The 23,909-nt window shown below is 46.9% G+C and overlaps 1 protein-coding gene across 8 annotated transcripts in view; it reads left to right on the forward strand.

Moving 5' to 3' along the window:
- HIPK2 (homeodomain interacting protein kinase 2) overlaps positions 1-23,909 on the forward strand; it is a 144,986-nt gene that overhangs the window by 36,184 nt on the left and 84,893 nt on the right. For all 8 annotated transcript variants that reach the window (XM_074825965.1, XM_074825961.1, XM_074825967.1 and 5 more), the window contains exon 2: positions 8,396-9,494. In XM_074825965.1, coding sequence (XP_074682066.1) covers positions 8,396-9,494 — 1,099 coding nt within the window. The remainder of the gene's footprint in view (positions 1-8,395; positions 9,495-23,909) is intronic.

Raw genomic sequence — 23,909 nt, forward strand, 5'->3', positions numbered from 1 at the left:
GGGAGATGCTGCTACAGAAGGGAGGAGATAGAGTTAACCCTGGCTTTGGGATGGTTGGGAGGTCATCAAATTGGTCTATCTCAGTTTTCTGCTTTGGCAGAGCCCTGTGCCCAGCTTCCCCACCTTTCTTCTTGCACCTTCATCTTCCTTTGCAGCCCAAATCCTGTGTATTTCATCCAGACCTCAGCAGAGGCTTACTTCTCTCCAACAAGTCTGTATCCTGATGCCAATGAAGTGAAGGGAGGGACTTTGCGAACAGGCAAACTGACCTTTTCAGCCCAGCTAGTGCTTGATCTGAGTTTCACATTTCGTAAACAAAGCAAGGGCTGAATGTCATGCAGTGGCCTCTTTGCAAATGAAACACTTATGAAAAAATCCTGTGGGAGTGAGAGGCTCAGCCTGAGCCTTGCCCATGTCCTGCCTTCACAAGTAGGGTTGCTTCTAACCTGTGAGGTATGTGAGGTGCCAGCCATTGCCTGTGGTTTCACCACACTTGTGGGCCAGTTGGAGTCATTGACATTGCAAAGCTAATATTTACAGGTGGGAAGTCACCCAGGTGGGGAGGCAGCCGTGGTGGAAAAAGCCAAAATATCCTTTTCACTAGGCAGTTGTGGAGGCCATGAGTGTGCCAGTGCTCTGTGCAATCCTGCCTGTCTGACTTCATCTTGTTCTTTTTTTCTCATCCTATCTCTGACTCCAGAGCAGACTTTCTTCTCCTTTGAGGCCCTTGGGAGTACTGAGTGTTTGGTTGTAAAACTTGTTCCTGACTTCATTGACACCCACTTTTCCTAAAATGTCTTTTCACTGAGATTGTGCATAAGTTCCTTTGCACTCTCATGCAGACCTTGAAGATTTTCAGGTGCTGCTGCCGCCTCTGTCTTTATTGTTCATCACTTCATTTTGCTCTTGAGACTCCAGATGTTTCACAGGAGCTGATGGCTTTGCTCCCTGGCTCGGGAGGACTGTTACTCAGTGAGGTACGTCCGGCAGGACTATCCATCTGCCTTCTCAAGCTGCAGAGGCATGCCATGAGCACAGCGGACTCCCACATTTCTTACATTATATCTGGAGAGCACTTTGACGTCTTGGTAGAGTGTTTGCAGCGTCATTTCATGATTTCTGTAGAGGTGACAGTCTGCCTGTCAGCTTTGACAGGTGTGCTGAAGGGGTTTACTTACTGGGGTCTGGCTCTGTTTTGTCAAGGCTGTAGCCTATCAAATGTATTCGCTTGCTGCCTTCATTTGCTTTCCACTCAGTGACATTGAGGTGTCCTGGAGAGAAGTTTTGCACTATTCCAACTGTGCTGGGTTTTCCCCTAGGAAGGTATCTAGGGGTTACCTTCCAGTTCACGGGAGCACGGACTTGACTGCTGGACCTTCTCACACCAAGATCTAGAAATTGATGTCAGGACCAGTGGCTGCAGCATCTGCAGTGAAGTAATGAGGCATCCTCTCGTGAGGTATATTTTAACCTATGTTCTCAGGTGTTGCACTGTTAATTAACTATAATGTGAAACATAAACTAGTCACACGATTTACTGAGGAAATCTGTAATATCTCTTGTCATTACCGCAATTCATTTTAGTGGGAGATGGAGGTGACCCTGAAAGAATCCTTCACTGAGGTGTAATCAGGAATTTAAATGTAAGTGTATATATTTGTCCCTGAGATTTTGCTTCATGTGCCTAAAACCAGGAATATGTCAGAGGAGCCCACAGCCTGTTACTCAGGCTCGTGGGCACCTGAACCCACATCAAAAGGATGAATAAGAATTGTGATGTTTCTAGGTTACAGAAGATATCTAATAGTAGGGCTTTGTGGCTTGCAGTGGATATGGAAGAGTGGAGTTTTGTAGTGGTGAGATGTGAAGTTGTGGTCAGAGCTCTGAAGGAAAGGCTTGATATTGCAGGGACTTGACTCCTTTGTCTATAGAGACAAAATAATGTAAAAGACAGCACAGGTGGTTCAAAGGGAAATCTGTGGCTGGTGATGCCTTGTGTTCACTAATTCCTATGAGTTTTGTGTTTCAGATGTATAGCATGCTTATGTAAGTGGTTGCCCACATCCAAATCCAGCTTACGTGGCATTGTCTAGCGACCCACCAGATGTGACAAGCATGGGCGGATGGGGCTCGAGCAGCCTAGAATGTTTCCAGGCTCCGGTGCAGGGTCTGGCCCAGGCTGGTGCTGCCTCATTTGGTTTGTGTGGGACATGCCAGGGCTCTGGGTAGCCCATTTCCCACAGAGCTGCTCATGTGAGCTCTCACCTGGGGTGGCAGGGATGCTTTCCACAGCATACAGACACAGGCAGTGCTGGCTAGCAGCCCTGGACAGCCCTTGCCACCTCTCCCAGCAGCTCCTGTGCCTACGGGCAGATGCAGTGGTGCTAGAGTCTCGGGGAAGGGGACAGGACAGACTGGGCTGGCTCAGAGAATGGTGTCCCCAGGTGTCCTGGCTGTGTCCTCTTCTCCCTGGTCAGCTGAGAAGGCTCTCAGTGCTCAGCAGGCGAGTTGCCCTGTATTTAAGGAGTTAAAAGGGAGAGTGAAGAAGTGAATAAAGATGGTTTGGGGGGGAAGATAGCAGTATCCTGAGCTACATGCCAAAATAAGTGCTCAGGGCATGATAGGGAACAGCTGCCTACATCCCCCCATGCCCAAGAGTACTAACTGAGGTCCTGGTTGCTAACTTTTATCTATAAAGTAAAGTCACGCTGTGGAGTATGAAATAGTAGGCAGGGTTGCGCTGCTGATGCTATAAATGCAAGAGAGGGGTGTGTAGGAGGGCAGTCGGGGTGGCAAGGGGATACAGAGTGTGAAGGTGATTGTGATCAGAGCTCCCTGGCTGCTGTCCTGCAGCAGGAGATACGCTTTTTCAGGTGTGTGGGGGTTAGAAAGGTGCTTGGCTTTGGTTGGTTGGTTTTGTTTATGGCTACTCTGTGCATTGGAAAGTCTTGCTTTTTCATCTGGCGGGGGGATGTGGATCAAACGTGGCAGCTTGCAGCTGTGTGAAGGCAGGTCTGGAACACTGCAGGGGACAGGCTCTGTCACATCTTTAAGAACTGCTGCGTGCTACGTAAGCATTTAGGAAACTACTAATTAGGATGAGACAGTTTTACTAGCAGGACAAGAAAAGCAGAGCAGGAAGGCAGGGAGATTTTCACCTGGAATGAAGGCTCCCTTGACATCTTCTGCTCACCAGGAACAGGAAAGAGCTGAAGCTGTTGAGGTCTGAACTCCACTTTGAGGTTGTCTCCAAACATTCGGTAGCACAAGGGAAGGAATTTGTGTAGCCTCCAGGGACATAAATTTTAAGGAGGTTCCAAGAATGCAGTGGTACTGGGGACAATGCCTCAAAAGGGGCCACACAGAGGCCATTGTGAAGAAGGGTGCTGTGCTTGAGACACAGCTATTTTGAAGGTGCAATACGTTAGCCATACCTGGCAGATCCCCTTTTCATTGCCTTCTTAACCTGGGCCTCTATATGAGTTTGCAGGCTTGTGCCTCTCTGGGGAGAAGTGGAAGATATTTATTTCAGGAGTGTCTTGTGTGCATCATTTATATGCTGAACACATGCCATGTGCTTTCTACAGTATTTTTCAAGCAGGCACCGTCATTTTGGTGGCAGTCAGCAAGCAGCCTCTGGTTACAGAGCACTGGCAGCTCTGCAGGTATGGCAAAAGGTCTTACTGCCTGCTTAATACAGGGTAGGGGCTTGGTCTCTTGCCACTGCAAAGGCCACATGTATAAATCAGCAGTAAGTGCTAGGAGTAAAGCAGAAGGAAACATCAGTGACTTTCAAACGGTTCCTTCTTTAGTCCCCAAAGTGTATTTTTTGCCCTTTGGGGTGAGGTGGGTGGATGGGGAACTTTACCTCATTTGCTTTCCTGAAACCTGTTGGAAGTACAAGTGAGGCAGCTGTATGATTTGTGTTTGCATGCAGAAGAGGGCCATCTGAATTGTAAATAGCACCTGCTAAATTATTATTAAGTGAAAACTGACGTGGGAGGAGTTCTCAGGGAAAAAAGAAGTCAGATCTTTTAATAAAAGTCATTCAGGCTGTTTTAACGTTGTCCCCTGGCTGCACACTACATACTTCAGCTCATGTGGATACTACGGGGAGTTACGTGAGTCGTATCAAGGACAGGGGAGGCCCCATTAAATCCAGTTACTGTCAGTTGTATGAGAGCTTTAAATGGCTACACTAAAACTCATTATTAAAGAAAGGAACTATGAATTTTATTTCATGCATAGTGCCCAACCTTGATTCTGCTCCCAGTCCAGAGACTTGCTGTGCGCAGGGGTGATATAAAAATTAGAACTCTTCAGGGCTTGTACTGTTGCGGAGTCCTGGGTGCAGCCTGGCTGGCTAATGGGGACTGTGGGAGATTGCCCTGCCCCGCTGCTGAGGCAGGGACCAATCCTGAGCTCAGCCCGTGTTGCCACTTGCCTTAGTCCAGAGAAACCTTTTGCTAGTGAAGGTGGAGCTGCCAGTCTGGGCTTCAAGTGAGTGGGAATGCTCAGTGGGCACAGCTGCTCATCCTGAGCATCCTCACGCCCTCCGCTCCTGGTGGAGGGCAAAATGGCAAGGAGCTGGGTGCCAGCCTCGGGCCATTCCACGCAAAATGTGGCAAGGTGTCTGCTGGGATTTTCCTGCAGCGAAGGATGGTGGCAAGAGAGGCCCAGCCTGACACAGGAGGTTTCTTGGCATAGGTGTGAGTGGGAGTTTAAGAGGACTTTTCCCAAGTGAAACAGATAGTTTCCAATCCCTCTGTGGCTTATGGCCCCTTCGTCTTTCCAAGACCCCAGGAGTGAGGATGCTCCCCAGGAACATCCCCGCTGTCTCTGGGGGATGCTCAGAGGGCATTGCTGTCACAGGGATCGCCCCATTACTGCAGGCTTGTGTCTTCATGGATGTCGTGGCAAGCTACTGTTGGCCTATGTAATCAAAAGGCTGAAGTTGCAAATCATATTACAGGCTGTAATGAGGAATTTGATCGCTGTAACAAACCATCCAACTTTTATTCACATTTATTGCTATTTCTGCTATTGCCATGGAGCAAAGATCCATTTTGAAAAAAAGAACATGCCACCAGCATGATTTGATAGTGTCCTCAGGAAATCTAGGGTTGTGTTTTTCTCACATTAACTGCACAGGCAAATTTACAATAAAAATGACTTTGCTGCAGAAGCCTTCTTTTCCCATCACCAAGCTGTCAATCAGCCTGTAATTTCTTGGTATCAGACTATGCGGAAGAGCTGGACAAGTTATTCTCCTTACATGTGTGCCCCTAAAACCTCCAGTGTGAGAAAATAATTTTGGATGGAAGGAAGAAGATTTCCTACTTCCTTTTTTAGGGAAATAAAAATATTTATCCTGCAATGAGATATAAGCTCTGAGGAGAGTGGAAGCAGCAGCAGAGGAGTCCAGAGTCCTCCCTTTAGCCCCAAGACAGCCTGCTTCCTCCACCCTCTCCATTTTTGGGATACCAGAGTGGGTCAGTGTTTCTCCCCTGTTCCTGTCCCCCTGCTGAGGCTGCCAGCAGTGTTGCAGGGACAGCAAGGGGCTGGCTGTTGATGTGGGAAACCAGTGCCTAACAAGAACTCATTTCACCAAGGGGCACAGGCAGCCATCTGACGTTGACAACGTTGAGTGACTGCTGACCTTGTTTTTAGCGTCAGCTGATACCAACTGGAGCCCTGCCAGTTTGCACCAGTTGAAAGTCTGTCTCTTAATGGTGGCGATTATCTTGATTTTTACAGCGGCGCTGAGAAAGTTGCAGCTACTGCCCTTCACATCCCTGACCTTAATTTGGGGTGCCTGCATCTTCTGGTGTTACCTTTAGAGGAACGTGCGAGAAGAACCTCTCTCCTTGTTCTGCGTCAATCGTTTTTTCCCCTTTTTATTTTGTATGAAGAGATATTGCTCAAGCACACTGTGGAATGAAAGCCATAAAGCTATAAATTACACCTCGGCTAGGTCCACAATATGTTACCAATTACATCTGCTTTATTATTCACGTCCAGGGGGAAAACATACATCAAACCAACCCCACTCTCCAGGCAGGTTCAGTACTGTACTAGAAGGAACACCATGACTCTTCTTAATCAGTGGAAAAACAAACACAGTTTCGGCTCACTCACATATGATATTTGTGTCTGGGATGACAAGTTGAGTAATACTGCTGTGGTTCTCCGAGCTTGCTGCGTGCCACATGCTACGGCATTTGTGGCAACATCATCGCCCCGTGGAAAGGAGAGAGGAAAGAAAGCACTTAGCACTGGGGAGGGGGTCTGAGGACCCAGTTGCAGGGACCTTGGAAATTGCTGCCAAGGAGGTTGGTGGGCGGGAGTTAATACGAATGGCAGCAGGCAGCACCAGAAATCACATTAAAGCCAGGGGTCACGTTTGCAAAGGAGAGCACACTGCAGTTTGCAGGGCTTCGTTGCTAGAGCGGGGTTAGTGGGGTTTTGTGTTGTGTGTTCCAGCAGGGGTGAGGGTTTCCCCACATGTCCTGATAGGGGTTTTCTTCTGCGTCTGCCCTGTCTGCATAAATTGGTTACTGTGGCAGGGGTGACGGTGGGGGTGTCACCCCTGCCACGGTGGGGGTGTTGAAGCGTACTTCTGTGTAGCTACGAACGGTGGTTTTTTGCTCGCCACAGTGCCCCTCTCCTGAGCAGTTCCTGGGCTTTGGGCTGCTGGGAATTAACTGGAAAACGGGTGTTGGGTGTGTTTAGATGTGTTTGCTTGACCATGCTACTGAGCTTTGGAAGTGTAGAATAACATTCATATTTTTCTATATGGGTGTATGCAATTATGCATGCCTGTGTGTATGTGTACATACGAGCTCCAGAAAATTTTCCGAAGAGCAACATAGACTAGAGGAGTGTGGGTTTCTTTTAGGAAAGGGAGGCGAGTGTTAGACACTCTCAGATCTCCACATGAAGAAGTCATCCATGTGCACTGCGGAGTTTGTTGTGGTTTTGTCACTGAAGCATTCATTCAGCTTTTGACTTTTTAAAGTTGAAAACAAGTCAAGGTTATGTTTGTGCTTAATAATTCAGCAACGGTGCCAGCTCAGCATATTGTCTTTTTCTTCCCTAGTCATTCTGGTTTATTAAAAAGAAACACTGACGACAGATAGAAGGGTGAAGGAGGCTGTGCCTTTCTGCTTTAACTCCCGCCATGCGCTGACTCCTTCCCCAGGAATCCCCACAGATTTGTGCCGTTTGCGATACCTTTGCCCCAACGGTACCATCCATACCCTGGCCAGGGAAGAATGTCAGCAAGTCAGAACTTAGATGTCTGCTTCTCTGTGGACCATGTCTTTTCTTCTGAATAGGAGTATTTTCTGTTTCAGTGGAATATTCCTGAGAATCCTTCAGTAAGTCTGTCTCAGTGATACTTTATTTTCACTTTGGTTATGAGGTTGTGGGTTTCTTTTTTTGTTTGTTTGGTGGTTGTTTTTTTTAAAAATAAAGATGTGGAAGATCATTAACTCTTCTAGAACCTAAGAAGCTTGCAGTAAAATAGGTTTTTGTCTTTTCTTGAAAAGTATAGTTATATCAGGACCTAGTTCTACCACATGCTAACATGTATGTTGCTTCATTAACGATGCTGTTCATTCCTGGGGGATCTGCTTTCCAGTGATGGAATTGTCACTGTGAATAAGAACAGATGAACGCAGTTTTATAAATCTGGGAGAACTGAGAGCACACAGTGATGCTCACGTTGTGTAACTCCCATCTCCAGTGTCCCTGAGCACAGACCAGCATTGTGCACAATTCACACACACAGACTTGGCAAGAAACCTGAAACATCATCTGCTGCTTCTGTCCTGGCTCCTCAACTTCGTCCATGCACCTCCATTTTGTCACGGTGTATCATCTTCTGGTCCCATCCTGGCTCTCTGCAGGCCAGAAGCTATATAGTGGTTTTATGGGAATAAACAGAGGGCTTAAGTCAGATCCACCAAACTGTTTAATGTAGGATGAGCCTGAGGATTTGAGATTTGACTTCCATAGGCAGAATACTTCTCAGTATTTGACGTGAATTCTTCCTGAGAGCTAGAAATATTCCTGGAGACAATGGGAATAGGAGTCTCTTTAGGCAGAGGAGGTAAAAATAACATTTACATTCCTGTTATTAAAAATGAGAAGAGGGAGAGCAAGAGAGCAGGAATCTTGGTTGTTGTTAGTATAGTTCAATCAGGGGTAATGATTTATTTTAGAGCATAACATTTGTGTTGAATACATATTTCTGGAAGGACTTGATTTCCGTGTGTGTGCATGTGCTGTATCTGAAGTCTGTATCCCATTTTCCCTTCCTGCCACTGAACAAACAAAAAAACCTGGGGAAGGCATCTTGACACTGTGGTTTCACTCTGATGTTGTATTGCAGGTATGGCCTCGCATGTGCAAGTTTTCTCTCCTCACACCCTTCAGTCAAGTGCCTTCTGTAGCGTGAAGAAACTGAAAGTGGAGCCGAGTTCGAACTGGGATATGACTGGGTACGGCACACACAGCAAAGTCTACAGCCAGAGCAAGAACGTGCAGTCCTCCCAAGCAGCCGCCGCAGCAGCCGTCAACGCCTCCCTCCAGATCCCCAATCCAAGCATCCCTTACGAACAGACCATCATCTTCCCAGCAAGCACGGGGCACATCGTGGTGACATCCGCCAACAGCACTTCTGGTGTGGTCGCAGTGTCTGGGCAAACACTGGGCGGGCCACACAACCTGATGCGTCGCAGCACTGTGAGCCTTCTGGACACCTACCAAAAATGTGGACTTAAGCGCAAGAGTGAGGAGATCGAGAACACAAGCAGCGTGCAGATCATCGAAGAGCACCCACCAATGATTCAGAACAATGCCAGTGGGGCCACTGTAGCCACCGCCACCACCTCCACGGCCACCTCCAAAAACAGTGGCTCCAACAGCGAAGGGGATTACCAGCTGGTGCAACATGAGGTGCTCTGCTCCATGACCAACACGTACGAAGTGTTAGAGTTTCTCGGCCGTGGAACCTTCGGACAAGTAGTCAAATGCTGGAAACGTGGCACTAATGAGATCGTGGCCATCAAAATCCTAAAGAACCATCCTTCCTATGCCCGGCAAGGCCAGATTGAAGTGAGCATCCTGGCTCGTCTGAGTACAGAAAGCGCGGATGACTACAACTTTGTCCGCGCATACGAGTGCTTCCAGCACAAGAATCACACGTGCTTGGTTTTTGAAATGTTGGAGCAGAATCTCTATGATTTCCTAAAACAAAACAAATTCAGTCCCTTGCCCCTTAAGTACATTCGACCAATTCTCCAGCAGGTAGCAACTGCCCTAATGAAGCTGAAAAGCCTGGGACTGATTCATGCAGACCTCAAACCAGAAAACATCATGTTGGTAGACCCATCCCGACAGCCATATAGGGTCAAGGTCATAGACTTCGGTTCAGCTAGCCACGTGTCTAAAGCTGTGTGTTCCACCTACCTTCAATCCAGATATTACAGGTAAGAGACTGGGCTCGTAACTTTACTAGGAAAAATATTTTATCTATGGGAATTTTCCTACATTCCTGTAAAGGAATGAGAGTCATCCCTTAATGCTAAACTGGGATGGCTCTTAGAATGGCTTGTTGGTCATAGGAAAAAATGGTAAAACCTCTTGGAGTTTACTTGCATTGAAAACCATTGGAAATTTGTAAATAACCATAAAATGTTGTAAAAACAGAGTTTGCCAGTTACAATTTAGAAAGCCTTTCACCTCTGTCAGTACTTTGTTCTCTCTGGGACTGTTTCCAGAGGAGGGAACATATCTGGATGTCCTGGTTTAGCCAGGATAGGGTTAAGTTTCCCCAGCAGTGGGGGGGAGCTCTAGCCAGGTTATTCAATACCATGCTGACGTCACCTCCTGGCGCCCAAGCGCGGGAGAATCCGGGTTGTGTGGTCGCTCTCCTCACCGCTGTATCGGTACATTCTTTGTTCTGTTTATTGTTATTACTGTTATTGCTATTGTTACTGTTCTTGTTGTTGTTCGGTTTGTTGCTGTTGCACTGTTGTATTAAACCTCTCCTTATCTCAGCCCCAGGGTTTTGTATTTCACTCTCTGGCCCATCCGGTTGGAGGGTAGGGGAGGGGCAGCAGCAGCGTGGTCTCAGACCCCGGCAGGGCCTAAACTACCACACTGGAGAGTCCATATTTCCTTTCCAAGTCAATGCAAGTACGTTCTTGGATTCAGAAAGACCTTAACGTAAACAATCAATCCATATTTCAAATATGTACTCATACGTGAAACCAGGTACTTTACAAGAATAAGGTTGGCCCACAGGAAAACTGTATGGATGCAGAAGATGATTTGTCAAGTAGTTTTCACACAGGCTGTGGAGCTTGCTAGAGTCAATGGGAGGATTCTGGCTGGCTCCTGTTGGCTCTGCTCCAGGTAAGCAGGCAGCCTGGCCAGGCTGGAAACACCTTTCTCCATGTGGGAAGCTGTTGGTAGGGTTGAATGAGTATTGTCAGTAATTTGGTGTTGGACTGAGGACCTGTCGTGTACAGTCAATTCCCACTCACAGTGCTTTTAACTCTAGGCATGTTATGTGCTGGGATGGAGTTCTGACCTCTGTGTAGGTGCGTGCGAAGCTCAACGTGTGAACCAGCTACATCCTTCTTCAGTCTGTTGAACAGTTTCAGCAAAGCAGCCTCTTTTCATAACCCCTGGAAGGTCATCTGTCTTAACTCCAAGACACAAAGTCTCTCTGTAGATGTTCTCCTCAGACCTTCTCTTTGGTATCAGTCAGCTTGATTCAGCATCCCAAGGACTGAGAAAAGTAATTCTACTTTTACCTCAGGGGTGGGAAAATATAGGGGGGGAAAAAAGGGAATTTGTCTTTAGATGAGAGCTGAATTTAGAAACGTTCAGGCCATGTTTTTGTTATTGTAATTCCGTGAAATGGGGGCAAAGAGGGAAAATGTCATCTTTCCTGATGACTGATTTAATGAAAATCAGTCCTGGCAGCATCCACAGCTCATCAGATGGGTTAAAGAAAAGCAGGATAGTTGCTCTGTTTGTAATAGGAAAGAAATCTGTCTTATACATCGGGAGGACTGGGGACAAAAAAACAACATGAGTTGATAACAGACCCTTTTCCTACTTCATAAACATCACAGTGGCAAAGCCCACCTGAGCTGTGAGCTTGGGAAGAGTTAATTTTCACAGGAACTTTGACAGTGTAGCACTGCAGCAGCTGATTTTTATCTGCTTGTCCTTTGCTCTGAAGGAGGCCGGAAAAAAATCCCCAACCCTAGTTTATACCTCAGAAGAGACTTATTAAATGAAATATTCTACCTGATGACAGTCCCATCCTCCAGGAGAGACATGTTTCTGTGGTAAATATGCAAAAGCTTTTAGGGTTGCAATTACCTGGCAGACTAGAAGAAAAAAAAGAAAAAAGATAATACAGGCGTTTTGTTGTTATCTGTGATTCTGCATTAGCAGCCTAGGTCCCTAGCTGAAAGACAGAAGGGGCAGCCAAAATGAAATATGTGACAGAAAGCAGAAATGAAAGAGGAAAATGGTTCATTCTCAGCGACAAACAAGGAATATTTTTGTGGCAGTCTCTGGGGAGGAAAAGGCTTGATAAAATTTGCTTTTTATATTTTAAATGTTATTCCTGCCCTGTCTGAAGTTGCAGCTTGTTGGATAATAAGTTCTGTCTAATTCCTCCCTTGTTTTCCATGCCTGAATTGGTGCGAGGAGGAGAAAAGGGGCAGCAGCTCACCAGGAAAAAAAAAAAAAAATTTAAAAAAAAATGTTTTTGGGTGGAATTACATCAGCAGGGGGCTGCTGATGAAGCTAAATTCAAGTCATGAGGAAAATTTTTATTCTTCTTCATTTTCTGATGGGGAAAAATACAGCACAGAGTAAAGATCCATTCCACTCCAAAGAGAAGGACCTTCCATGCTAGGGAGAACACTGGGCTTTATAAAGATTTCATGTGTCTTCCATTTAATTTACACTTGTTTTGCTTACTAGAGTATAAAATACAAGGGGATGACTTCAAGAAATGGCACATTTAAGCTGAACGTGAAGGAAAAGCTTCCTCAGAGTAAAACCTCTCAGACTCTAAGCAGGCATGCCAAAGAAGTGACAGAAGTCCTGTGCCCCGTGCATTTAAGGAAAGACATGGCTGAGTGCTGGGGAATATAATGTAGAGGTTGGCTCTCAGCTGGAGGTTTTTTATCATGGGCTTTGGAAAGCAAATTCCCAGGTTGTCCCCATATTTTATTAACAACTTGCTTTTTCATTTCCTGCTTTTTTTTTTGTTTGTTTGTTTAAAACTACTCTCAAGAATGTGATGGCCAAATCCTTTCAAGTGAGGAAAGTTGTGTGGGATCCCGCTCATTCTCAGAGCAGTAGAAGGCCTTTCCCCTTCCTGTAAATGATAGGCCTGTTTACTTCTCCTGGAGGTGGAAGACAGAAGTGTCTTGAAACAAACTCCATGCTTGCTCTTGACCCAGATCTGCATAGCCAGCATAAGCTAAAACAGTCCCATGGCTGCTTGCAGACTTTATGTGAGCAATTTGCGGTTGCTGCCACGTAACATGCTTTGAAGACAAACAGGATCCCTGAGTCCGGTTTCTTGTGAGAGGAACAGTGAGCAGACGTGGTATTGCACTGCTGGTGCAGCCTGGGGGCCCTCGCTGGGCGCCCCAACATCAGGAACATTTCTGTCCCACCAGGGGTATTTCTGTCAGGCTAAGCCAGTGCTCTCCGGAAGGATTGTGTGGTATTGAGGTGGCAGGATGGGACAGAAGGTATCAAAAATGGTCATCAAAATGTCTTTAGCAAAACTAGCCTCTTCCAGGCTAGATCTACTGCCATATTTGATACTGTGGAGATTTTTCTCCCTCGCTCCTGACTGTAGAGGGGCCCAGGAGAGGCAGGACACGCCAGGCTAAGGTGGGCCTTGCAGAAACCCCCCCTTGCTGCCGAGTGTCCTGGTCTGTGAGGGCAGCACCGTCACATCCCTGTGCCTGCCCCAGGCCTCTGGCGAAGGGGATGAGACCAGCCAGAGCCTGGCAGGGTGGGGGGACAGGCACACCCTGGGCCCTGCCGCTGGCTCTGCACCGGATTTACAAAGGACATCACAGCCGTTGTGAGAGCTTAAAGCTACTGGTGCTGAGTCCTTTACTAACGGGGAATGACCCCAGAGCAGACTGGGAACCAGGGGTAGGGTCCCGGACCCACAAGGCCCACACTGCCACAGTCATCTCCCCCGGCCTTGATGGCGGCGCAGCTCTGGCACTGTGGCGCTCGCATCGCTGCCCCGCTCCCTGACAGTGCTGGTGGGCCGTGCAGGGGCTCTCCTGCCCCATCCTGATTTCCTCGGCCGCTCCTTGTGCTGCTGCTCCAGCCAAGTCAGAGATTTTGTCAGTACTGTGGTCAGAGTTGTCATCTAAAAGGGGGAGTGCTGTGAAGAGGATCAGCCTCCTTCCTTCCACCCATCTTCAGCCTGTGCTGCAAAACTCACTGTGCTGCAAAGCGTTTCTGCTGTGGCATCCTTAGCCGGCATGTGTAGGACCTGGCTGGTGGCCGTCCAAGCATTCCCCCTTGCTTAGGACAGTGGTCCTAGCTTGCCCCCCAGTCACCGTAGTCCTTCATCTTGTCACTTATCACTTAGCTGAGTCAGCCTGATCAGTGACCCTTCATGGAGGAACATGGTGACCCAGCCGTGGTCTGGAGGTGCCTGCATGAGGAACTGAAGCTGCCGATGGAGGCAGCTCTGCCCAGCTCACAGTGCAGGAGCGGGGCTTTGCAGCTGGGAGTTTTAGCCGGGCACGCTTAGGCTAGGAATGAAACCCCATTCACAGAGCAACCGATCAAAAAGCTGCGATAGCCGCTGCATCATGGGGTATCTTCATGGGATTTTATTTTTCCCTTTTCTTTTTTGTGCTGCAGTTTGAAGGGGAGATTGTTGAAGTAGTCTCTGTGATCTCTGTTTTGCAGGAGGTCAGAGGGATGAACGACCAGAGAGATCCCTTCTGGGTTGATAATCCGTGTCTGAACAGCTTCCCGGGAAAACCCACGTCCTGAGAAATGCAGGGCTCAGGCTGCAACAGACACCCCCTCTGTTAGAGCCCACATTCATGCCCCCAGGTGGAAGAGGGGGTACTACCCTCTGGGAGAGGGGATGGTTAGGGTGGTGGATAGAGCTGCAGTCCTCCCTTGCTGGAACCAGAGTGTGGGTAGGAGCTCTGGGACGCTTGGAGCAGGAGGGCTTTTCCTGGGGGCACTGCCACTGTGCTGCCTTGTCCTCTTGGCTTTTCTTTGCTGCTCAGCTGAAACAGCTGCTCTGTGTTGCACCCCAGGGATGACAGCGTTTCACTAATTAATGGCGTAATCACCTTATGAGATTTAAGTCTTTTAGAATTTGCAAAATATTGCAGATATAAAACTATGGCTGTCACCCATGCACTATTAACAGATAAATGTAGTTTTGGTTCCTTGTTTTCAAAAGGCTTTGGTATGTGGCGTGTCTGGCTTGGGTTGAGATGTCTGCTTTGTAGGTAAGTGGCCTTTGATGAAATGTTTGGATAACAGAGAATGAAGCCGAGTATCAGTTTGAAGAGGTGTTTATCAGTCTAGTTTCAGACACTGCAAGAAAATACGCAGGCATAAAGGCCTATGCGCATGCTGTCAGCTGCCCGTATGGAGTAGATAGCGAGGCCGTGTACAGGTGTGTTTTTTAACTGGCTGTACTCGCTTCGCTGGGTGAGTGCGGGTCCTGAGGGATGCAGGAGCCTAAACTGGATTTGTCTTGCCACACGTGGACATTGTGCTGTGACAGGTATCAGTCCTCTAGCCGTGCTGACAGGGAGCCAAAGCAAGGTAGATTCCAGAGCAGCATCACAACCTCTTCCCCATCGTGTGACTCAGAGTATGTGTCATTCTGGCCAAAACTGCACTTTAAATGAGGCAGTAGTAACAGCAGCAAGGATAGGCTGCGCTCATTAGTTTACTCAGTGAATTGGCATCTGTTACGTCCTTGTATAACAGTGTTAGTGCACTTACATTTCAAAATCTTCTGCGGTTCTGGACTTGCAAAAACATCTCTATCTCAGACTTGACTCCTTTTGCAGCTGTGGGAGCCTCATTGCTCTGCCAGTCTGTTTCAATCCTACCTGCAACATTCACTGCTTTACTGACTCTGCCTCTCCAAGGTAAAGAGCAGAATAGCTAGATGATTTGAGGAGGAAAGTTTCTTCTGAGGACTGGAGCAAAACCACCAAGTTCATTCCTGAAGTCTAAGCTCGGTTTCACTTAGTGATCATCACACCTAGTAGGTTTGCAAAACAGGCAATGCATTGCAGAAGACTTTGTGGAGGAAAGCAGACTTCAAGCTGTACTGTTTTAAGCAGTTTTTAATTTCTTTTCCAAGGACACTTGGAGTTTGGAGTTGCTTTTTTCAGAACCAAAATTCAGGTGTTTTTTTTTTTTTTGCAAAACCAACACCTGGATTAATTAAATCTCAGTTTCATTGTACCCAGACCACCGAGCCTTGGAAGGGAACAGACATTCAGCTGAAAGCTTTTGGCTTTGTCCCATCTCAGCGATAGTCAGGCCAGGTTGGTTTTTGGTTTTACAAAACTCAAGCAAAGACAGCTCTTTGCCAAGTTCCTTTGTGCATAAATCACCTCAGAGCAGGGATGGTAAACCAGCACTGTGCCCATGGTGCATCCGACAGAAGATACGCACTGTATATTCCAAAATAACTCCCTTTCTGGGATGTAATTTAAAACAGAAAAGCCTATATTTCAGCCTAAACAATCTCTCCAGACCAGAGTCTCCCTAGGGTTTTCTCTGCTGAAACCTTCTTACTGTTTCCCTAGGTGTGTTTTGTTTTGCTCTGAGCAGACATGCCAGCTCCTCCTTTGTCTTGTCAAAGTTAGTGATCTGCCCCTTTCCCTGTGATGCTGCAGCATCTCCCTGCCTAGCTCCAGCACATGATGCTGGCCTCGCTCCGAGAGGAACCTGCGTTCCTCTGCAGAGTCAGAAAGGCCATCACAGGGGAGCTTTGTTTATTTATTAACAAAGTGTATAAAATATGACCAGTTATGTGCCTCTGGGCCCAAGAATATTTGTAAGAAAGGGCTGTTCACAAGGAACCTGACAAGGAGGCTTTTCCCAGCAAAGAGAAGACATCAATAGCCTGAGGAGGGAGAGAAGTCTCGTGCTGCTTCCTTTTGGCTCATCCATGTCTGAGTGGTGGAAAATCAAATATCTCAACTGAATGCTGAGCCAGTCCCTTCTGTGCCCTCTCCCCTCTCTGAAGACAGCTCCTATATGGCAAAGACGGAGGACTGACAGTAATTATTCCTTCTGCAGATCTCAGTTTTATCTTGGTGGCTGGAAAGGAAGGAATCTGTCTGTCCACAGGCAGGGCTCAATCCATTACGGGTGTTGTAGATCAGAGTCAAGTACATGAAAGGCAGCCAGAGGCAGGTACCAGGGTCGGGAGCGCTGGTTTTCCATCAACTGGTGCCACCCCACAGGTGAGGGGCTCTGGTCCTCACCAGTCGGCTGGAGTTGCAAAACCTCTGCCATAGTCCAACGAGGTAAAACACCACAGGGAACTGCTTGGCAGAGTCCCAATAAGCACAGATTAACAACAACAACAAATTAAATAAAAAGATTTTTAGCTGCTACGCTCATCATTAATTGTTGGAACAACCAGAGACCCTAAGAGCACCCCAAAATCTGGGCTTTGGGCCACCTGTTAACCATACCCTGTCATTCCCACATTGCTTTTCCCTTGTTCATCACTGTTAGCGATACTTGCGTGAAAAAAGTGTGTTTGTTTCTTCGGAGTTCCTAATTTCCAGTGGTTTCTCTTCCGTGCCTGAAGTTACAGTCTCCCTCTAGATGTGGAAAGGGGATAGGATTGCCAGTGCCACCAATGCAAGCAGCAGGATGATGGCCTCAGGTGAGGGGGTGACACCGGGAGCAGGTGAATGGCTGAAGAAAGATCCCTCTTTTAGGAAAATGTCAGTTGTGCAAAAGAGTGAGCAAAACACAGGGAAAAGAAGGTAAATGCAAGTTTGCTTCTTAAAAAAAGCATTTTTCCAAGGCAGCTTTTAAGTATGTGAGTGATTCCCAGAGAAGGAAAGGCGGCCCTCGGGATGCGGGCAGCCCCATGCACCCTCAGCGGTGCTGCCCGCGGCCTGGGCCAGTGCTGTGCGGGCAGGGAGCCGGAGCCGGAGCGGAGCCACAGTGGCACAGCTGCTGCCCAGGGCTCAGTGGTCAACCACCAGCTCTGGCACAGGTGTCCTGCCCACGCTGGGGCAGCTCACCTCACCCTTCTCCACATCAGCTCCAGAGAGACATGATTTTGGAGAACAGTGCTCCTCTTCCCCTCCACCCCCTCTACTCCATAACCTTCCCGTTTAAGCTCACCTTCCCTCCATGCAGTCCCACGCCTGGCGCTGACCTCCCCGAAAGCAACACCTTCTGGTTTGGAAACAAATACGCTTCAAACGCAGCTGAACTGGAGTTTCTGCCAGCTTTCAAGAGGTCTTGCAGAGAGGAGGCAGTGTGCAGATACACTCGTTACCAGTTTGCGTACTACCACCTGAAGTCATCTGGGAACTCCTGACATAAGCATCCATGAACATTTTTCTTTTAAACCCAGCACTGAATCCTAAACTAATCCCTGCCTTGTCTACACTTGCTGCCAGAGGCATTTCAGTTACCCTGGGAGGACCAGTGAGAGGCTCGAAGGTCCTGGTCTCCCCACTTGCAGGTTGGCCACAGGTGTTCTTGGGTTTAGGGGTTTTTTGGTGGTTTGTTTTTTTCTTCTCCTGCTACTGTTTCTCTCACATGATCACCAAAACAAGCCTGTCACAGGATTTCCTGCTGTCTGTTTTTCTTCTCTCAAGCTTTATAAGCACAGTAAGTCCCTTTAAGGCTGCAGCCTGGTGAAATGATGTGAAAAATCAAGGTCACTCTCGTATTTACTGTACCAGGGCAGGTCTGAAATAGCTACAAATGGCTAGCTTGTTTTACTTAGAAAGAGCTATTTACCTAAGAAATCAAAACCCTCCTATTGCAGCTATTGCTGTAGCACTTCAGACTCCGTCTCTGTAGTACATAAAAGACATACTGTCTTTTGGTAAAGATACCTGTGCTCAGACCAGGGGCTGGGAAATAACTTAGCTCAGTACGGTGGCAAGCAGTTGCTCCTGCAGCCGTACTTGTGAGCGATGGTACAATTAGTAGAGCTAGAACAAGGGCCAGCTGCAATTGGGGTCCACTGTTTGCATGTATATGAAAGACATAAAGTTCGGTTTCTGCTTCTAGTTGCTTACTTCTGTGGTTTTGTGTTTGCTCTCCTTTCTCTCCTCCCACTCAAGTTGCTTCCTCGCCAAGTGCAAAGGAAATGGAGCGGGGAAAGGGTGCTCTTTTTTTCAGCTCCTATGACAGAACAGCAGCAGCTGCTCATAGGAACAGCAGTGTGGTGACCCACAGACGTTACTCCAGCAATAGGTGGCCAGTGAAGGAGAGTGCGCTGCAGTCACAGACTGGACTGTTACTATCCACATCTTTCTCTGCTTATTTCAATGCATGTTTGGGTCAGGGCAGTAGCTGGCTAAGGGCAGTAGTGGCTGCTGAGAAGCAAAACGATGTGAGGGGCTGTTGGCGTGAGATCAGTGCTCCAAGTGTGAAAATAAGAATTACGAGTAGTGAGATTCATCATCTGTACTTCTGAATATGAAAAAGCAGCATTAGCAACACAGTTTGTACAGGATTTCAGGAATGTTTTGCTCAAGTACCACATATTTAAATCCTATCAGGTTTTTGCCTCCCCCTGCACATTTGTTCACTGCAGGCAAGAGATTTAAGAGTAACATGGAGGAAGCTTACTGCAGACATCTGTGCATTCATTAGGTTCACAAATTTTAGGCCCCAGCACAGTGGGACTGAAAAGCTGTATTACACTGAAGAGCATTTTCTGATTGGAAAGTGTTTCTGCTCTGCTGCTTATTGGCAATGAGGTTAGAAAAGTGACTGACGTTGGCTTATGAGCAAATGAGTCATTACTAGAAGAGAGAAATTACCTAAAGATGCTACGATTAGTAAGGGGTTATTCATTCCCCACCTTCAGACCCCTGAATGCTGTGATTTCAGTCCCTGAAGTTTCTATCTTAACTTGTCAAGCCACTTGCTGCAATGATGCTTCAAATTAGCCTAAACTGATGTAAAAGCACCTAATTCCCGGGTGGGGTCTCAGTAGCTGCGTCCTTCTCCAGGTCACGTTGGGGAAAAAGAGCAACTCTCAGGCAATTAAAAGTGGTTGTCTTGCTTGAAAAACACTAATCTTGTGGCCTAACTTAAGCTGAGTTAGAGCCACAGCTGTTACTTGTTTAAGGAGGAAGGTCAAGGTAATGTCCTTTGCCTTATAGGCCAGGTCATACAATGGTTATTCTGTGGTGCTTTACAAGGAAAAAAAAAAAAAAAAGGCAGAAGAGAGGCATGCGTATATATACCGTGAGAAATTTTTAGTTCTAAGAGGAATAAATAGAAGGGAAGTGGTTCTAGGAACTGAGAGAGGGGAAGAGCAGAGGAGAAATCCTCTTATAGGTGATGGCTACCTGTTCTCTGTATAAGAAAAGATGTGGGTGGAAAGAAGATGAGATTTCACTCTTCTTGCTATCTGGAAACTTCAAAACCAGAGATAGGTGATTTCCAAACAGGACAGTGTGCTTCTGAGATGGGCTGGAAAGTAATCTGTGAGTCCCTGAGTGGCAGCTTGACCTCTGTCTTCTACTTACTGAAGGACAGAAGTAATCGCAGCCGTTGTTTTACTTGCACAGACATGACTTATTTTGCGTTGACAGGTTTTGCCCTTATCTTGCTGTGACTGTGTGGGATCAGTGCTTGGGTGCATGTTCACGTTCTGTCTCCTCCGTCCTTGCACCTCCTGGTTTGCGTTAGCCAGGGATAGCAGACGTCTACCTGCTACCAGACCTACTGTTTGTCTCCAAAGGCTCCTGCTTAGGGGCGGAGGCAGGGTAGATGTGTGGGATTTGGCCTGAATCTAACTGAAGTGACTCTGAATCAAAAAACGTATGGTTCAAAGAGTTGGGTTAACTGTCATTATTTTTCTGTTTGCCAACCACTGCCATTCCTAGTTGGTTTGAAGTAGAAGTTCTCAAGTGCGAGCGCAGTACCCCAGGCCTGATGAGACGTGAAAAGTGCCAAAAGTTTTGTAGAGTCATCACTGAACTTCTGCTTTTCTGGGAGGCTTGGGACAGTTTTCCAATAACTCTGGTGACTTGCACAGCTCCTGAGCCTAGGAAGTTCACCAGCTGAAGCCTTTAGAGGAGGAGAATTGTCTGCTCCACCAGCTGACGCTTGTGCTCATGTAGAGGCAGACAAGGAAAAGTTAGCAATGTTTCAGTTAATTTGACAACAGGAGCAATACTATAATGAGTTGTGTTTTAACTGCCGATCATACAATTAGATCGCTTGTGGTAATACTGCTGAGCAACACTGTTTTCTCCCCGTACTCTCCAGTCTAGCTGTAGGTGGCTGTTGCCGTTTACCTTATGCTGTTCTCCTCAGATGCTGTGTTTTCTGAAGCGGGGCTGTGTTTACAGCACCTAACGCACAAAGATTTTTTTGTGGCTGAGGCCCTTAAACAAAAGGGTAATAGAGAGTATAATGGTACACGTGACCATGAGGGCTAGCACGCACGTTAATGTGACAGCTGGTGTACAGAAGGGAAGCTGATGGCCTTTTTCAGATCCACCATGGTAAGAATTCATGTTTCAACTAGTTGCTTCCCTGCAGAGCTGTGCACTCAAAAGAAAGTCCAGGGTGGTGGGGTGGAAGGAGTATCTGATAGCTTAAAAAAGTTTCAATTGATTTTGTCTGAGAGTGTTTTACTTGCCAGTGGGAGACTGCAAACAGAGAATAATCATCCAAGAGGAAAATGGAGTATTTCTTTGATGCTCACAACAATATTAAGAGGGACAGATGAAATCTAAAAGATAAACAGGTTCAGCTGAGGCTAGCTGAATTTGCTGGTTACTATGCTAAAAAGTTAATAATGAAACACTGCCATTTGATTTCAGCAGATAAAAGGAAGTAATGGTGGAGGCCTGTATCAAAAATAAAAGCTTACCTAAGCAATCTCATCCCTGTAGTTGTCAAAAATACAGCTCCTGCTGTTGTTAGCCACTTAAATTAGTGGACTGGATACTGGAGGGCTGCATGAGCACAAGCAAAAGCAGAAAATAGCCATGTTGTTGTTTCTGGAAATGCTTTTCTGGAGGCTCATTTGTTAACCTATCTCCTCTTGGCAGGTGCGTGAGGGACCAGGGAAGGGAAAGGTACCACGGGCTGCATTTTACTTAGCAATGCCAATATGCATACAGAGATGTGGTGGCTCCAAACGTATTCCTTTGTAAGTGAGGTCAAAATATAGCTTGATGTGTAAGATATATAATGAGCGAGAGAAAGAAAGGCATGTTAACTGGGTTGAAAGATAACATTCTGTCTTTTGAATAGGTTCTTGTTATTGTCACCGATGTTAGTTTCAGCAAAAAAATTATGTTGAAAATATTCTTTTTTCTCTATTGTTTAGCTCTTGTTCTCAGCTTTGTTATGGCCACAAAGAGATGATAAAACTGGATTGGCACAAAGTTGGCTTTCCCGTATCGTTTAGAGTTATGTTTTCAGCCCTTAGCACTTTGATAGGGTCTGTTCTTCATTTTGAAAATAGCAATAAAAGAGGAGAGAACATAAGAAAACACAATTCTCTTCTTTTTTTTTTTTTTTAATGAAATTGTCAGTGCTAGTCTGAACTTTACCTCTGATCTGTATGAAGTCTCTGAACTGTGCAGTGGGAAGAAAGCAGGTACAAAAGAGAGATAAAATATCCATGTGCCTGGCTACTTTAGAAGGTAATAAAAAGCCCCCAAAGTCTTGCTTGTTTTTAATCTGTATATTTATGTCTACATAAATCCTTTGGGAATAAACTTTAAACATTTACGTTGGATTTAGAGAATTACCTTCCAGCATCAGTACCTATGATCTAGCAAAAGAAACTAAGCTTGAGCTTATGTGAATGGCTCTCTTGGCTTCCAGAGGTATGGGTAACATTAAAGCATGTGTTGAATTGCTACACTAAAATGAGGAATGGTGGTAATGTGTATGAAGTGTTGCAGTGTATTTGCGTTTCCTGGGTGGTTATTGGAGGAATTGGGCATGCATGGGGAGGTAGCTCACATCTTAGAAAAAGACTCAATCCGCAGCTGAGTGTCAAGGCACAGTTGACCGCACCCCCACTTTGGGGGGAAGTGTCCTGTTATGCGAATCTTGAATGAGCTCAAGCCTTCAGCCTCCTCATTAGGGAGAGGTGAAGAATTGCCAGCCACTTCTCTCTGGCAGCTTAAGAAGCACAGCAGTGTCTGTCCCACCTGTAAGTTGTCAGGGCATTTTCCTAGCACCCTGATGCCCTTTGCAGGCTCTGAAGGGCAGCCAAAGTAGAAGTTGGAGAGACAAGAAACAGGAGCAAACCCAGAGCATGAGGTGTTGGCTCAGATGAAAGATGAGAATGGCAAAGGCCAGAGTTGCTCTAGACAGCCGATACAGCCACATGGACTACTACTCTCAGCCCGATTCTGCAGTGTGTTCTTATGTGGGATTTGAAGAGACACCTTTCCAGTTCAAGGTCTGTGCTTTTGAGCAACCCTCCAGCTCTAGCTCCTAAACACATGCGCAGCTTTTACCTTAGCCTGGGGCTACAGGATATGATTATTGCCCACCAAATGGCATTTTAAGTCATGTAAGAATTCTGTGTGCAGAATACAACTGTAACTTTTGTAAGGGGACTGTCACAGCAGCCCAGTGGCAGGGCAGAAAGAAGGGGATGCTGCTTGGTTTTCTGCAGAAAATGCCCCTGACATTCTGTATCGCTCAGATCAAATTGCATTGTGAGTGAAGGCTGGGGGAGTGGGGATGGTTGCAAACTTTGACTTAAGTTTTCAGAGCCATTGGCACGCTCAAGTAGCTTGCGAAATAGCTGCTTCCATTGTATTTCCCTGATGCTTTTGCCTTCTGAGAGATCCAAATTGCTGTGCATATCCCTTCCACACCAGGAACAGTGCATTTGCTTGATACTGCATTGCTTTGCTTAGCTTTTAGGTTATGCTTGGAGCTGTGCCACACTATAGTATTTGCTGCCGTCGTGGTTTTCATCAGTGGTGTGGCCGGGCACTGGGGTACATTTCTTCACGATGCTTTGAAACAGCTGCCATGCTCTCATTGTACATACCCATGTGCACACACATGGACCTCTCTGGTGAGCCAGGGTTTCGGCACGCTGGCTGGTGCCGTGGCAGGAGGGCTAGCAAGTAGCTGGCCGTGGCAGCAGCCCCCGTGGCAGCCAGAGGGGAGAGAGGACTGAGGCACTGCAGGAAGCATAGTGTGGTAGAAAGGGCAGGAGGCTGCTGTGGCTACAGTCTGAGCTTGCTTTCCTCAAAGCTGGCACAAGATTTTCCAATGAGGCCTCAACTGACCAAGAGCTTAAAGGCTTTCTTATCTGCAGAGTGTGACACAGGCCGGTGGCAGCCCATAATTAATAATGATACTAACCCTCCTTATGCAACCAGGGGACGTCTGACAGCGTTAGTAGGTAGTTGCTCAACAACAAGGCATGTTACAACTAACCAGCTGGGACCAATTATGAAAGCCTCACTAATGCTAGCAAGCACTTGCCTGTTCACATCGTTGGACTGAAGTCGAAGAGATGAGTGACTGCTCCGCAGTGCACGGGCAGGCTGGCGATCAGGTGGTGCACGGTGTTGAGCTGAAGCACAGCCACTGCGTGGAGCGTGGGGTCTCTGCGCTCTGGGGTGCATTTG

Source organism: Strix aluco, chromosome 5 (assembly GCF_031877795.1).
Source record: "Strix aluco isolate bStrAlu1 chromosome 5, bStrAlu1.hap1, whole genome shotgun sequence".
In the NCBI taxonomy this organism is placed as follows: domain Eukaryota; kingdom Metazoa; phylum Chordata; class Aves; order Strigiformes; family Strigidae; genus Strix; species Strix aluco.